The sequence below is a fragment of the Carlito syrichta genome, unplaced genomic scaffold (genome assembly GCF_000164805.1).
Source record: "Carlito syrichta isolate Samal-C Ts95f unplaced genomic scaffold, Tarsius_syrichta-2.0.1 Scaffold302583, whole genome shotgun sequence".
NCBI classification, from domain to species: Eukaryota; Metazoa; Chordata; class Mammalia; order Primates; family Tarsiidae; genus Carlito; species Carlito syrichta.
In genome coordinates this window covers 271,326-286,355 of record NW_007246679.1, presented here as the reverse complement: position 1 = coordinate 286,355, position 15,030 = coordinate 271,326, and the positions used below count along the sequence as shown (strand labels likewise).

General features: G+C 35.2%; 1 protein-coding gene across 4 annotated transcripts in view; it reads right to left on the bottom strand.

The window, feature by feature from the left end:
- Positions 1 to 1,853: 1,853 nt before the first annotated feature.
- The window catches only part of HBS1L (HBS1 like translational GTPase), a 91,580-nt gene continuing 78,403 nt past the window's right edge, over positions 1,854 to 15,030 (bottom strand). Inside the window, exons 14-18 of one of the 4 annotated variants that reach the window (XM_008056961.1) lie at positions 13,948 to 14,038; positions 13,398 to 13,506; positions 7,584 to 7,684; positions 5,007 to 5,151; positions 1,854 to 3,171 (exon numbers count right to left, since the gene is read on the bottom strand). In XM_008056961.1, coding sequence (XP_008055152.1) covers positions 3,160 to 3,171; positions 5,007 to 5,151; positions 7,584 to 7,684; positions 13,398 to 13,506; positions 13,948 to 14,038 — 458 coding nt within the window. In that variant the 3' untranslated portion in view covers positions 1,854 to 3,159. Of the gene's footprint in view, positions 3,172 to 5,006; positions 5,152 to 7,583; positions 7,685 to 13,397; positions 13,507 to 13,943; positions 14,039 to 15,030 lie in introns of those variants that run through there. The other 3 variants (XM_008056960.2, XM_008056963.2, XM_021711784.1) reach the window with 3 other exon arrangements.

The window sequence follows — 15,030 nt, the reverse complement described above, 5'->3', positions numbered from 1 at the left end:
CGCTGGACTGTCCGTCCTATAAAGACCTGAGTCCTAGAGCTTCCTCCTGAGCCTGAAATATGGCAGGCTCACAATTAGTTGAGGAAGGAATGGATGTTTTTCTATTCATATATTTCTGTTGACGTTTTACAGGAAAATTGGAAGTGTGTATTGGGCCTACTTGTTTTGATTTTTTTTTTTATCTTCAGTTTATTTTATTTTTTAAATATTAAACGTGGGGTACAAGTCAGGGTTAGGTATACAAATGATTATTGTACAGGTAAAGCTTGGACCTCCCTTTGGTCCCCACATCACTTGATTTGAGATCAGGTACCCATATATATATTTTTTTAATCAATATTTTTTATTATGATTTTGTGGGGTACAGTTAAGGGTTAGGTGTACAATTACGTTTCATTCAGGCACCCTTGTTTTGATTTTTTTTAAAAAACTGTATAATCTTGACTAATTTCTATACATTAAGATCTGTAATTTTGTTATTTTTACATCAATACAAAACACTGTATATTTCTATTGAGAAATTCTGATTAAATATAAAATGGAAAGATCTTAGCTAAGGTTCACAACTATGTAAAAAAGCAAATATGCATTGGAGAGACAGAAAAAATATATTAGAACATTGGCAGCAGTTATTTTCAGAGAACTATGGGCGAATTTTACTCCTCTCTCTATTTTTGTTATTGTCCAAATTTTCTAAAGTAAATAGGATTGCATTTTAACAATGGTTAAAATTATTGGCTTGCATACTCATGGGAGGAAAAAGTCTATGTCTAGAAATTAATCTCTAAACCATTTTTCACAACACAGAGCGGTTCAAATGTTTTTATAATTGTGTGAAATAACATCAACAGATCAAGACAGGGCTCTGTAATGTTTTCAAGCCATGTTATCCTAGAGGTTAATTGCCCAGTAGAACTTCAGAAAGAGTCAAGGTCAGAAGACAAAGCCACTGGGTGAAGAAACAATGAAATCAAACACACACACAAGTCAAGGCAAGAATTACCAGAAGCAAAATGAAACAAAATGGATGTACTATAAAACATGGATGAAAGTATCAGGGAAAGGATATCACACCACAACCAAGTGTGGGCATGGCTGCTGGACCTGTCACTTAAGTAACCCCAGTCCTCCACTGTCAACACTTTTCTCTCACACTCAGTCCTCTTAATAGTATCCCCACTCCCTTCAACAACAATCAGTTGTAAATATAATGCAAATAAAAAGAATACGCTTTATCACAATTTAAGAAGGAAGAAATGAATAAACTCATTCATTTCTAGTACAGTTTATGCTAAAAATCTTAATTCTAACAAGGCTTTATATAATATGCAGAGTAAATGGCTTCTTGTTTTTGCTCCCTCATTCCAACTTTCTCTTCCTAATAACACCCTGAATTTCCAACTCTTCCTCATCTGGTGGCTATGTCCTTTGGGTGATATTCACTTCATACTCAATAAGGCCATCCCGGGGAAAGAAAAAAACTCAATCATAGCCAATGATGAGATGTTTCTAGAACTCCCAGAAAAGACATGCTCTTTTAGCCTGTCCTTGCCCTGGATGGAGGGTCTGAAGACATAAGTGTGGAATCACTGGATCCAGTCAAGAACCTGGCATTGCAGGAATGTTCCGTGTGGACTCTGAGGGCAAAACCAGGCTGGAGAAGACAGAGCAGAGATGAGTCCTTGCTAACACTGTGAAAGCTGCTTGATCTGTACTCATTCAAAGCTAGAGCTACCTCTTTTTTTCAGTTACGGCAGAAAATTTTCTTGCAGCTTAAGTAGCTTAAAATTAGTTAGGTTTCTGTCACATGTATCTGTTAAACCCTTGATCAATATAATCTGTAAACAAAACACTTTCTTATCTCAGAGCAAGTTTATTCTGAAATGACAACTCCACACATATATTTTAGTAAATAAATATACCGTATGGATCTGTTCACTTGGTCACCATTCACTAAGCAGCATGATTATGACCTGTGTTCTTTGCCATAGGATGCTATTCTAAATGCTTATGTTCATAATGTCAGGTTCAAAAAAAGGGGGAGGGGAGAAAAAAGAGGAAATACTGTGGTATATGATAAGCCATTAATATACAAGTCACATCATTTTTCTAACGAAAAAGTTTAACATAAATAGTGCATCAGGTCAAAGGCCCAGACTCAGCTGAGGAAAAAAATCTACTCTAAAGTTCCTTATACCCAAGAGGCAGCTCAACAGATACTTGTTCAGTAAGTAAACCTTGAGGTTTGTTGCTGAAACTTTGAAGAAAAACATAATCCCAATCATAGGGGACTTACATTCTATAAGATATGCAAGATAAAGATATAGTTGTCATAGATACAATGGTTAAAAATGGATGACACTAAATTTGGTCTGCTGTTTGGATAAAAAAGCAAGAATGCATGTGAAAGAGTCAGGAATCTCTTAGATGAAAAAGATCACACAAAATCCCCAAATCATATTTAGTGATAGTAGTAGAGAATTTTATAAATGTCTAAGGAACAAAACACATTTTGCATTATGCTCAAACTAAGGCATTTTATTAGCTGGCGTTACAACTTAAATAATACCTTGGTTATCAAAGAAACAACTTCCATAAATTCCAAATTAAGCTTTCAAAAGCTTTACTTGTGAGGAGAAACATTCTTATGCTCACCACAAAACACCTTTACTATACCCTTCAGCAAATCTTTTCTTAGAGTTAACTAAAAAAAGTACTCAGGTCAAATATCAACTACCCAAAAAACCCAGTTCAATTACTTTTCCTTATATTGTGTATAGTTTAGTTGAATCAAAAGAGAAAACTGCAAATACGTTATGGTTTGGTTAGAAGTAGAGTTCATTTCATGACGATTTGATATCTTCTAATACTATTTCTGACACTTTCCATTAAGTCTCAGTAAAGTAAATCCATTTACTAACATTTCAGAGGAAAAGCTGGCTTTTTAAATGAAAATTCAATATTAGCCTTCCTCTGCCAGTTGGAAAACTGAAATTTTTGCAGAAGTTATTCTTAATATTTCTTTGCAGCTAAGTACAGCTTTAATTTTCTCTCTCATCTAAAAAAGTATCAACTGCACATTGTTCCTTTGAATAACTGGATTCTTTAAAACAGAGGTTATTTCACTGCATTTGGAAACACTGTAGAAATTCTGACCCATCATTCTTTTATCTGTAAAAAAAAAAAAAAGATATTTAATTAATATTCTTATGAATTAATGTTCTTATAATGAACAAAAAAAGGGAAAATTACAGCAAAATAAATACTATATCTAAAGATAATCTTTTTTTTCCCTACAACTCTCTTCCTGTCCAAATCATGATATTTCTATGATTTACTAGAATCTCTCCAATATTTTTCACAAGAAACTCTACCTTACATTTCGAATGCTCTTTATGTGTTTGAGTTAGAGTCTCTCACTCTGTCACCCAGGTTGGAGTGAAGTGGCATGCTCACGGTCACTGCAGCCTTGACCTGCTAGGTTCAGGTAATCCTTCTGCCTCAGTTTTCCAAGTAGCTAGAACTACAGGCATGCACCACCATGCCTGGATAATTTTTTTTTTTTTTAATTGTAGAGATGATGTCTCGCCAAGTTGCCCAGGCTGGTCTCTAACCTGTGGGCTCAGGCAATCCTCTCACCTCAGTCTCCCAAAATGCTGGGATTACAGGCATGAGCTACCGTGCCCAGCCTAGAATGCTCTTTTATAAAAAATACCTTGAGATATTAAATGTGACATTGATGACAAAGATGATATCAGCTAACATTTATTGAATGCTTTACACATGCTAAGTACTCTGCCAAATGTTTTGTACGAATCACTTCACAACAACTCTAGGAACTAGATTCTGTATCTATTTTTATTGATAAATAAACTGAAGGAGAGATGTATTCATGCTGCTAAAAGCTGGTGGAGCAGGAGCCCAGATGGGCAGTTCAACCCCGTAAATAGTTCTCTTCTCCAGCCTGAACCACCTTCCACATATATTTTATATAAATTATGTACATCAAGTTTCTTGGTGCTTCAGAAACTTCAAAACAAGATTTCACATGATTAGTGTGTAACAAAATTTTGATATAACTTAAAGCTCTATGTTTAAAGGGTATATCCAGTTAAATGAACTAGTTTTATGCAGAAGTAATGAAGACCTTTAAAAATATTCATAAGATTCATATTAATTACAATAGTGTAGAAGAAAATTTAAATTCCTGAAATTTTCTGGTTCATTGCTGACTATTTTCTCCAAAATTCAGTGGCACCTTGTATTATATAATATTTCAGAAACATTACTATGTTAATTGAACTTTTTTGAATAAATCATTTCAAATGCACCGAAAACCAATTTTTTAAAGAAAAAAATTTAATGAGGGCTCTTTTTTTCCTTGAGTTGGAGTCTCACTCTATCACCCAGGTTGGAGTGCAGTGACACAATTACAATTCACCACAGTCTTGATCTCTTGGGCTCAGGCAATCCTTCTGCCTCAGCCTCCCAAGAAACTGGGCCAATTTTTTTTACTTTTTGTAATGAGAAGGTTACCACTCTGTGTTGCCCAGGCTGGTCTTGAACTCTCAAACAGCCCTCCTGTGTTGGCCTCCCAAAGTGCCAGGATTACAGTGGAGTGAGCCACTGTGCTCAGCGTGAGCCATTGAACTTGGCTAACAAGGGCTCTTTTATTAAGCAAAAGTGCTACTTCCAATTCATTTGACTCCTAAAGTCTGTATACTTTCATAATTTGGATTGTATACTTACAAACCTATTTTCAACAGATTTCCTTGAATTTTGAGCAATATCACTGATGAAGATAGATTAGAAGTCTCACTATGAGGAGGTCTAAAACCAAACATTTTCTTCCCATCATTCTTTACATTTTTTATTAAAAATTTTAATTTCTTGTTCTAATACTATAACTGTGTTTTCCTCAAGTCTTAAAATCTCAGCAATCATCTTTAAAAGGTTAACAAAAGAAAAGACATCGTAACCATGGATGGATGGTCACTTAAAAATACCTCAGTGACAACACCAGCAGCTATTGTAGAACCACTGTAGCGCAGCATAAATCTTCCCAGCTCTTTAAAATCTTTGTATAGCTCAAGAGCTATTGGTCTTTGTGTCTGTAGCTCTACCAATGCATTCTGGCCTTTAGTCAAAAACCTATTTTTTTTAAAAAAAGGAACAAATGGATATACAGTAGAGGTGAATAAATATAACAATAACCCGAAAAATAAATATTTCACATTCAATTAGTAAATCAACTTAGTCTTCCAAAACAAAAAAAAAAGAACAGAATTTTTTAAATGAAAATATTCTCTTCCAATCTTCTGGCCTAAAAAATGCAAGGAGTAATTCTAGATTTAAGAACCATTAGGTAGTTCATTATTTTATCAATCTTCGAAATACAAATTTGTCTCTTGAAAAACCACTATAATCTAAAATGCTCAAAGTCTCTCCGGGTCAATGTTTTCGTTCCCTCGAGAAATTGAAAGGCTCAATGATCTAATAAAGAAAATGATACTAAGGCTTAATCCTACAAAAAAGTATTTGCATTTTTAAAAGGGATATAATGCCCTCTGTCTCTCCCAATACACCATAATTTGTGAAATGCGTGTTAGGAAGCCGTCTTTAAGGAGGATGGGCTCCTGATGCTGAGGCTACATCAACTGCAGCTCTCTCCCCCCAAACAGGAACACTGGTTCCAAGCAGGGACTCAAGACAAAATCATATAAGGAGCTTTTTCACAACATGATACTTGTGGGAAATGAACAGGCATGGGACAGGTTGTAAATGGTTTCATACAAATGATGCAAACAAACAAAAATTCCTATGCAAGGGTCCTACACAAACTTACTGAAAGAGGCAGAACCCATATGGGAACACTTTGAAAACATTTTAGTTTGATTGTTATGTACTCCAGAAGGAGAGAGGACAAAAATCATACACTCTGCTCATGAGAGATTCGTTCAGGAACAAACAGACTACACCAATAAAGTTTCCAAAAAATACACCCAAATTTCCAGTTGGTTTCACACAATTTCAGCTGGAAGTCCATTCCTTCAAGGAAACCACTTGATGTATTCATGACTTGTGCCTAATTTAGTTTCTAGAAAATTCAATTCTGTTCTGCATAAAGTATTCAAGAGTCTGCGATGTGCCTGAACTAAAGTGAAGGGGACAGACCAAACAACACTGGAAAAGGCAAAGCTACAAATAAGGTGACAAAAAACTAACATGAAAATATGTTAAGTCCCAGCATAGTCAAGCTAGGACTTTGTGGCAAGAGCAGGGAGGGGAAAACTCAGGATTAAGTATGATGACCCAAATTCGGACTGAAAATTCTCCAAATCCATCATGCGGGTCAAACAACCTGGCTCCTGCATAAAACGATATCATTCATGATGGGGTTAGAATCCTGCTTCTGCTACTTGTGAGCTGTGTCACTTGGCTGGCTGCTTTATAGGACTGCTAAGAATATAAATCATGTGAAAGCATTCATAATAGAGCCTAGAAAACAGTGGTCTTCAAGAATGTTAGTCATACAGTCATTCTTCAGAACATTATGGCAAACCTGAAGCTAAAGACTCTGGCTAAAAATAAAGAAACACATTTAAGAAAAAGGTAAAGTAATCCTTTTCTCCTAAGAGAGAAACAGGCATGGGTTTAAAGCAGTGTGAGATTCTCTCTCCCACTAACCCGCCAACTACCTTGGCCTCTTACGCAGGTGCAGAAGATGAGGAGCACCCAAGGACTGAAAAAAAGGGGATTTTGGGTGGGATTCCCCACAGGGTTGAACTTGAGGAAAACCCCAAAAGCTGAAGCAGCCAAGCCAAACTGTGATTACCCTTTAGGTGAACTGGGGTCAGAAATCTGTATGTTGTAACATTCAGCTCTAGTCCTTTGTATTTTGTTTTTATTTATAGTACCTAGTTTCTCTGGAAGTCCTTCCTTTGAAAAATCTCAACCTTGTCCCAGTAAAGGGGAATTATCCACACTTAGGCCTGGATATTAATGGTAATTAGAGGGGACCAACATGACAGTGATCACCTCAACTTAAGCTTCCTGGTGGACTTAAAAAAAACAAAAACAAAAAAAAAACTTTCTGAGTGGAAAAAACCAGGTGCTACAAGAGTGTAGAGCACTTTCTTCTAAGATCTCATTAAGGAGGTGACAAGAAAGTTAAGAAAAGAACACAGCTGAAACTTGGACCCAGTGGCTAGACATAATTCAAATTCACCTTTTAAATTGTAGCACTGTTTCTGAAATGACATACTTTCGCATCATCAGTATCTAAAACTTGATAGTACATATTTATATATAAATTTGTATTTAAATTTATTTACAATTTATATCGGCTACCACCATACACAACAAGTATATCCAACCTTCACACATAAACTGAAACTTAAGTATTCTTTTCTTAATGTTTGTTTTAATCTAGTCCTTGAAATAAATAATTTCTGGAACAAGTAAAAATAAACTTCACTTAACACAAAGAGAAATACTATATATTTCTATATACAGATGAACTTAATCTGTAAGGAATTTGCTTAAATTGCCTGTGCTTATGATGACTGCATTAAAATACTTACTTAGGTTTTTTCTTTGTGACTTCACCCGTGCTTTTGCTTAAGACACTAACCAATCGTTTAATAACAGCAGGTTCACTGACAGTCTGGTAGTGTAACAGCACCTAAAACAAAAAATTGCCACACTAAAAACTGCTGACCATAGCATCTCTGGCCTTTTCTTTGAACATCTGATCTCACTATCTTCAATTCAGTATGACTGCTTGGAGTCTTTCAGAATCTGCAGTTGCTTCCTCTAAGTCCCACCACTCCAATCAGGTGGATACTTAACTTACTAAGGAGAAAAGGTCAAGAGAGACGGTCCAAATTTCTACCTCACCACTTACTGTGTAAATTTTAGTTTACTGTGTAACCTTCCTGTCAGTTTTTTCCCTTGTAAAGATGGAGGACAGCAGCATCTTAGAGTTGCTGTAAAGATTAAGAGAATTCATCATTTAGTACAACTGTTGTTACTATTTCCATTATTGTAAGTAGGGAAAGAACCTTGGATTGGTCCCAACTCTTTCACTTTAATCTGCCTGTACCTCAATTTCCTCAGGCATGAAATAAGTAGATTTTACAGGGTTGTGATGAAAATTCAATAGGATCAGACACAGTGCCTAGCATAGTAGGTGTCCAAAAAATATTATTTCATCATAAAAATGAAGGGAAAAGGGATAATGTCATATTTAGCAGTAGTTAATGCATTCATTATTGGATGAGAATAAAATATTATAAAGAGAAAGCTTAAATGAAAAAGAAAATAACGTTTTTAAGCTCCAGTGGCTGCACTGTGAGATATGATTCATATGTACCATTTAATCTAATTTATATGATAATTCAGATAGGATCTAAAGTCAGACAGACCTGGGTTCAAATTACCTTCTTGTCATGGGAACGTTGGAGCAGCAAGTTCTCTAACAATATCCCCCATATCCCCAGTCTTGTGTTCCTTATCACTAAAATAAGGAAACTCAGTTTTGTTTTTTTAAGTGGTGCTTGGCACATGGTAAATACTCAGTTAATCGATGGCCTTGTATATTAGCTATTATTGTCCATGTTTTATATGTAAGAAAAATCAATGTCAAAAGGGTTAAATAATTTAATGTAGCCATGGTGCTATGTGTCAGAGCTGAATTTTAAGCTTAGGTCAGTGGGAGCTATAAATCCCAGGCCCTTCCCACTTCCACTTACTAAGAGACCTATAGAAATACATAAATGGAAACTTCCACTTTGTAAAAGCAGCAGCTAAGGTTTAGCTAGATCCTAATCCAAACCGGAACAAAATTAGACTGACTATCCTCATTCAGATAACAAGCATTAAGTGTCTATATATATAGGTCTATAGTTTGAGAATAATGGAAAGATGACATTCCCAGGAAGTGGCAGAGCTAACAGAGTTTAATTGGTTTGTAAGTACCATTTTACGCTGTTTGATTGTAGAAACACTGACAGTTCTCTGAAATTTTCTGGCTAAGTTTGCACATTCAGAAAACAGAAATGCGAGTGACTGTGGCTGCAAAATCCTAGACTGTGGGAACTTTCTAAACCAAGTCACTCAATTTTTTAAAAAGGCACAAAACTGAACCATCATTAACTTCAAAAAAAGGTTTACTTTTTCAATGGCACTTGATGATTCAACTGGAAAGATTCCAAAAGAATCAACAACTGAACCTTAGGATGGGGAGGGGAACCTGTTACAATGCTTGGTAAAGTGGTGTGAAACACTTCTGTGGGTTTGGTGGATTCGGGTCTTAAGTAGCACCGATATAAATAATATAAATGTAAGTCTAGGTATCTAAGGGACATCGCTTTTGTAACAATTTAGGTAAACAAGAAGGATTTGTTTCACTCAGCTTGGGTGTGACTAAGGAACTGGAACCCATCTCCATGGTTTGCTACATTTGAAAGAACACAAACTAATCAAGTCCCTTTTACCCTTTGTGAGCTATGTGTGGATGCCAGGATGAAATCAGGGTAGATGAAGAATGGGTTGTGGTATTATGAGATTGTGTTTTTCGATCTCCTCAGCATCTTACAAAAGGTAGATCAAACAAAATGCTTACTGAACACATGTTAAAAAAACTACAAGCAAATAATAGGGAAGCGATTATATACTAGTGTAACATTTTAATTCACATTATATATAACCAAAGTCATCTATAATTCGAGACAATCTGCAGTATAATATAATAGGGGAAAAAAGTACGGGATTTCAGGGTGAAAGAGATAAATAATGGGTCTTGGCTTAACCCATTACTATTTGCATAGTTATAATTTCAGAGTCTCCAATTCCTCATCTTTAAGTGGGAACAATGTTAATACAGGTCTTCAATCACTTCTCTGCAATTCCAAAATCTCAAAAGATGGAAAATTAAAGTGTTTTTCTCAGACTGCTATAAACCCATGTAAGTATCAAAATCAGACTTTAAGTGAGACAATTTATAGTCCTTATTTATCTCACTTAGTATTTATAAGTTTTGGTGCAGAAACATTAATGTCTGTCTACAAGGTATTATTTATATGAGAATTCAGATAGGCTCTAAAGTCAGACAGACCTGCATTCAAATCACCTTTTAGTCATGGGAACATTGGGGCAAGTTCTTTAACAATCCTTTACCCCCCAAATCCCTAGCCTCATGTTACTTATCACTCAAATGAGGAAACTGTTAGGATTTATGTAACATGCATGCATCCACTTACCTTTCTAAAATTCCAACATTTCTGAATTCTGAAACACACTGACCTAACGGGTTTCAGGTAAAGATTGGAACTCGTGTACTTCATGTAGGGTTATGAGGACCAGATTATCTAGTGTTTATAATAACTATAATGGGCTACATATAGGTGGCAGAATAAGTTATTATTTTCCTTAAACCTCTAGGTAACCTATATACTCAGTGATTTATCACAGAAACAAAGAACTGAACATCACATGAACTCACTCATAAGTGGGTCCTGAACATTTATCACAATACTACAAGAAAGGGATCGACAGTAGCAGGTCACTGTGTAGGGACAGAGTGGGGGGCATGACATCACTAAGGGTACTTGATCGTAAACCAGGGGAAGTAAAGACCAGTTGGAGGCCCAAACTTCACTTGCACCCAGCCTACTCATGTACCTAAATCTTGGCTTGTACCCCACATCTTTACAATAAAATAAAATAAAATAAAATATCAAGAAATATATGGTCAATTGACTTTCAATAAGGGTACCAAGACCATTCAATAAACATAGGACAGTCGTCTTAACAAATGATGGGAAAACTGGATATCTACATACAAAAGAACAAAGATGAAACTGTCTTATATCATATACAAAAATTAACTCAGAATGGATCAAAAACCTAAACATAAAAACAAAAACTATAAAGTTCATAGAAGAAAACATAGGCCAAAAGCTTCATGATAATGGATTTTTAATGATTTCTTGGATACTACAACAAAAGCAAAAATAAACTGAACTTCATCAAAACTTAAAACTCTTGTGCAGCACAGAACACTATCAAGAAGGTGAAGGCAACCCAAAGAATAGGAGAAAATCTTTGCAAATCATATATCTGATAAGGAATTAATACTCAGAATATACAAAGAACTCCTATTACTCAACAATAAAGAAACAACCTAACTAAAAAATGGGCAAAGGAATTGAAAAGTTTCCAAAGAAGATATACAATGGTCAATAAGCACATGGAAAGACGTTCAACATCATCAGTCATTAGAGAAATGCAAATCAAACCACCATGAGATACCACTTTGCACCCACTAGTTTGCTTATTATTTAAAAAAAAAAAATCAATCCAACTCCTCCCCCGAAAATTTATTATCTAACAAGTGTAGATGAGGAAGTAGAAAAAACGGATTCCTTGTGCACTGCTGGTAGGAATATAAAAGGGTACAGCCCCCGTGGAAAACAGTTTAGCAGTTTCTCAAAAAGTTAAACAGAATTACCATTTGATCCAGCAATTCCACTCCTAGGCATACATCCAAAAGAAGTGAAAGCAGGGACTCAAACAGATATCTGTACAGTCATGTTCACAGAAGTAATCCATAATAGCCAAAAGCTGGAAACAACCCAAATGTCCATCAACAAATGAATGGATCAACAAAAAGCAGGATATACATACGATGGAATGTTACTCCGTTTTTAAAAAGGGTATGTGTATGTGTGTGTATAATATGTAACATTAAAGAATTAGTCCCTAAATAGTGAAATTTTAGTTGCTTGGGAAGTATTTTCTTGGTTAAAAAAATTTTTTTGAAGTTTTTCTCCTTTGACAAAATATTACCGTTTTTTCCTAAATAAATTTCAACCGCATCTGTGCGAATCAACGTATGTGGGTAGAATCTCATAAAGCAACACTGAAAAACTTTCAGTTCATGCATATTTTTAAGAAACTATAGTAGACAGGAAGACAGTATTACTATTCAGTTACTACTGACCTCTTGACCTCTGCCTCTCCATTAGCAAATATTATTACATGGCATGAGTAAAAACATGCAGCAGCCAACCCCTCCACCTTCTCCCATAGGACATACTGCTTTCTATGAGTGAGTTCTAGTCACTCAAAACAATTACCTTGTAGTTACTTGCCAATGAATACATGAACTCTGCATATTTCAATATTTTCAACTATAACATTTTTCATGAGATTTTTATTCCTTTTTCAGTGTATGGAAGAAATGGAATATAATTATACAAGTAAAGTAGCTACATAGTATCCTACAAATATAATTTTTACATGGTCAAACTACATAAAAATAACAACAAGGAATTACAAACCAGGTATACGGTTATCTCAAATACAGGTGTATAATTATAAAATAAATTTAGATGAGCTAAATAAATTTATTGCCAACCTGTAAAACACTATCATCAACTTCAAAAAGGTTAAAGTCAATTATCAGTCTTGACAATTTTTATTTCAAAGATGCTTCAAATGGTGAAAACGATCCATTTATTTTTAAAAGGTAAAGCATTTAATCCCAGAGAAATATTTTTTACTGTCATAGAGAGTCTGTATTATATGAGCTATTAAAAAAAAATCTAATGGGAAAAGGGTTGTCTGTTAAGTGACTAAAGCAAGGTGCCAAACTAGAAAGAGTATGGCCCAGAAACATCCAAACAATTGCATATTAAACAAGGAATCCAGGCTCACAAGTAATATCTCTCCTGGATAATTAGCATTATAATATACAATCCCCCACTTCCCATAAAATGTGTATGCTCAAATGATGCCGGTCAACGATAACCAGCAAACCAACCTCAGAGCATGGAAGGGTCTGAGTTGCCACTTCAGCACAATTAAAGTTTATTGTATGTCTAAGATCCCGAGAATATGCTCAATATTTTTACATACTGGGTGGATACATGAAAGTACAGGGCAATGTAAAGAATAGATATCTATGGGTTACACAAGGCATTCTTATTTTCTGTACTTTTTGTGTTTTTCAAAATTTTTAAAAATAATCTATTACTTTCATAATCAGAAAAACTGCAAATAAGCATATTAAGCCAAACAAAACACCAGAAAAATCCAAACTAAAAATATTAGTCAGGTAAACTTTAGAACACAGTGAAAATGTCTATCCTTTTCCTTGGGTGAATTTATTATTACCATTACTTTGTTTCTTATTATATCTTCCAATGCCTCTGATCAAAGATCAAAATAAAAAACAAAAAAAGTGATTTTCTAATTTTATATTTTTCTAAATTAGAGTAATAAGATATTAATTAAAAATAAATATCACCACTAGTAAAGAAAGTGAATCCTTTTTAGGATAAAGTTATTTTGAATTTATAAAAACAAGAACAATAAAACATATTGAAACTTACAGGAAATCCTTTAGTGATAGGAATTTCAATATTAAAGATGAGGATTCGGGCTCTGAAACGAGTGCAAGCTTTAATGGGCTCTTTGGGGCCACAAAATATGCAGCCAACACTGTAACAAAAAAGGAGGGAGGATAGGTGGAAGACAAATTTACATCAAATAGAAATACCTCAAAACCATTTACAAAGAAAGTAAAACAATTATGTAAACTAGGGACTTTTTCTACCTATTCCCTTCTGGGTTAAGCATGGCTTAAACCATTATTAACCTTACATCATTTTTATACATTTCATACATTATAGCTTTCACTCAAAAAGCATACTAAGTACCTGTGCTGATATGTATTAATTCCAATTTTAAGTACATTTACACTTATAAAGTATGTTTATATAATGTGTATATAAAGTATACTTGGAAAGATCGCTTCTACTTCCACATGTGTCTATTTTTTGTCAAATGATACTCAAAATTGAACCAGTGGATTACAAAATGCATGCGTTTTGGGGTTCCATATCCAATACAACGGTTGCTTAAACTCATTTTCTCACTCACTTTATTTTGATGATATCCATCCCAACCAAAGTAAGGCTAACATGATCGCCTGCTGCCGCCCAGTCCACAGGTTCATCATGCAGAGTGATTCCTGGAAATGAGTAAGAACCAAAGCATACAGTGAAACAACTCGATATCAAACATAGCAACCAAGAGAGCTCGGCTGACTGTGCTTCAGCAGTCACTACTCATCATTTTCAGAATGAATGGATTGAGAATGAGAAGTGTAACTGCGAGCACTGAGGAAAACACATTTCCTCTAGACTTGACTCTTCTAGAACACCACCCTAAACATGAAGTGCATTTGCCCATAAAAGGCTGACTCCTGCTTATTTAATCAAGATTTTTAAACTCATCTACACAATTGGTAGGCTCATTAAAAAGGTCACATTCAAATATTTCTGTCATATTAATGGATGTGGGCACAACACAACAGTTCAAATTATTCATAATGACATACAAGATGGGACCTTGAGAAGATGCCTAGCAGTATTTTATTCTTTTGAGCTTTGCTTTTAATTAGACAACCACCTAAATAAGTAATCCTTGTTCTCCAACTAACCCATGGAACAACTGTGCTCAGTCAGAATTTTAAATATTCCTCTCAGCAGGTCCCTACTATTCCTTGCCCAGGCTGGTCTCATATTCCAAGCCTTAATCAATCCTCCAGTCTTGGCCTCCCAAAGTGCTGGGATTATAGGTGTGAGCCACTGCACACGGCCAGAACTTGGGTCTTCTGATGAAGAGTGTTTAGGCCAACCACTATGGACTATAGTTCTTGACCGACAAATTTTTAGTAAATAACATTTCATCCATATCTTTCTAAAAATACTCATTTCCCATGCAGCAGCATCAGTTTCTGGTTTTGGAGAGTTCAGGAAGAGCTTTAAGAGCTCTGAGACAACCACAATTTTATACAAAATTTCATCATGTGCACATCTGCATTAATCTGAGAAGAGATGGCATAACTTTCAGCAAATATCAAAAAGATGATTGACTCCCCCCCAGGCCACCACCACACTTTCTTTAAGTTATATGGCCCCCTCTCCAATCTTAGAGAAGTGAATCTACGCTCTCCCTGAT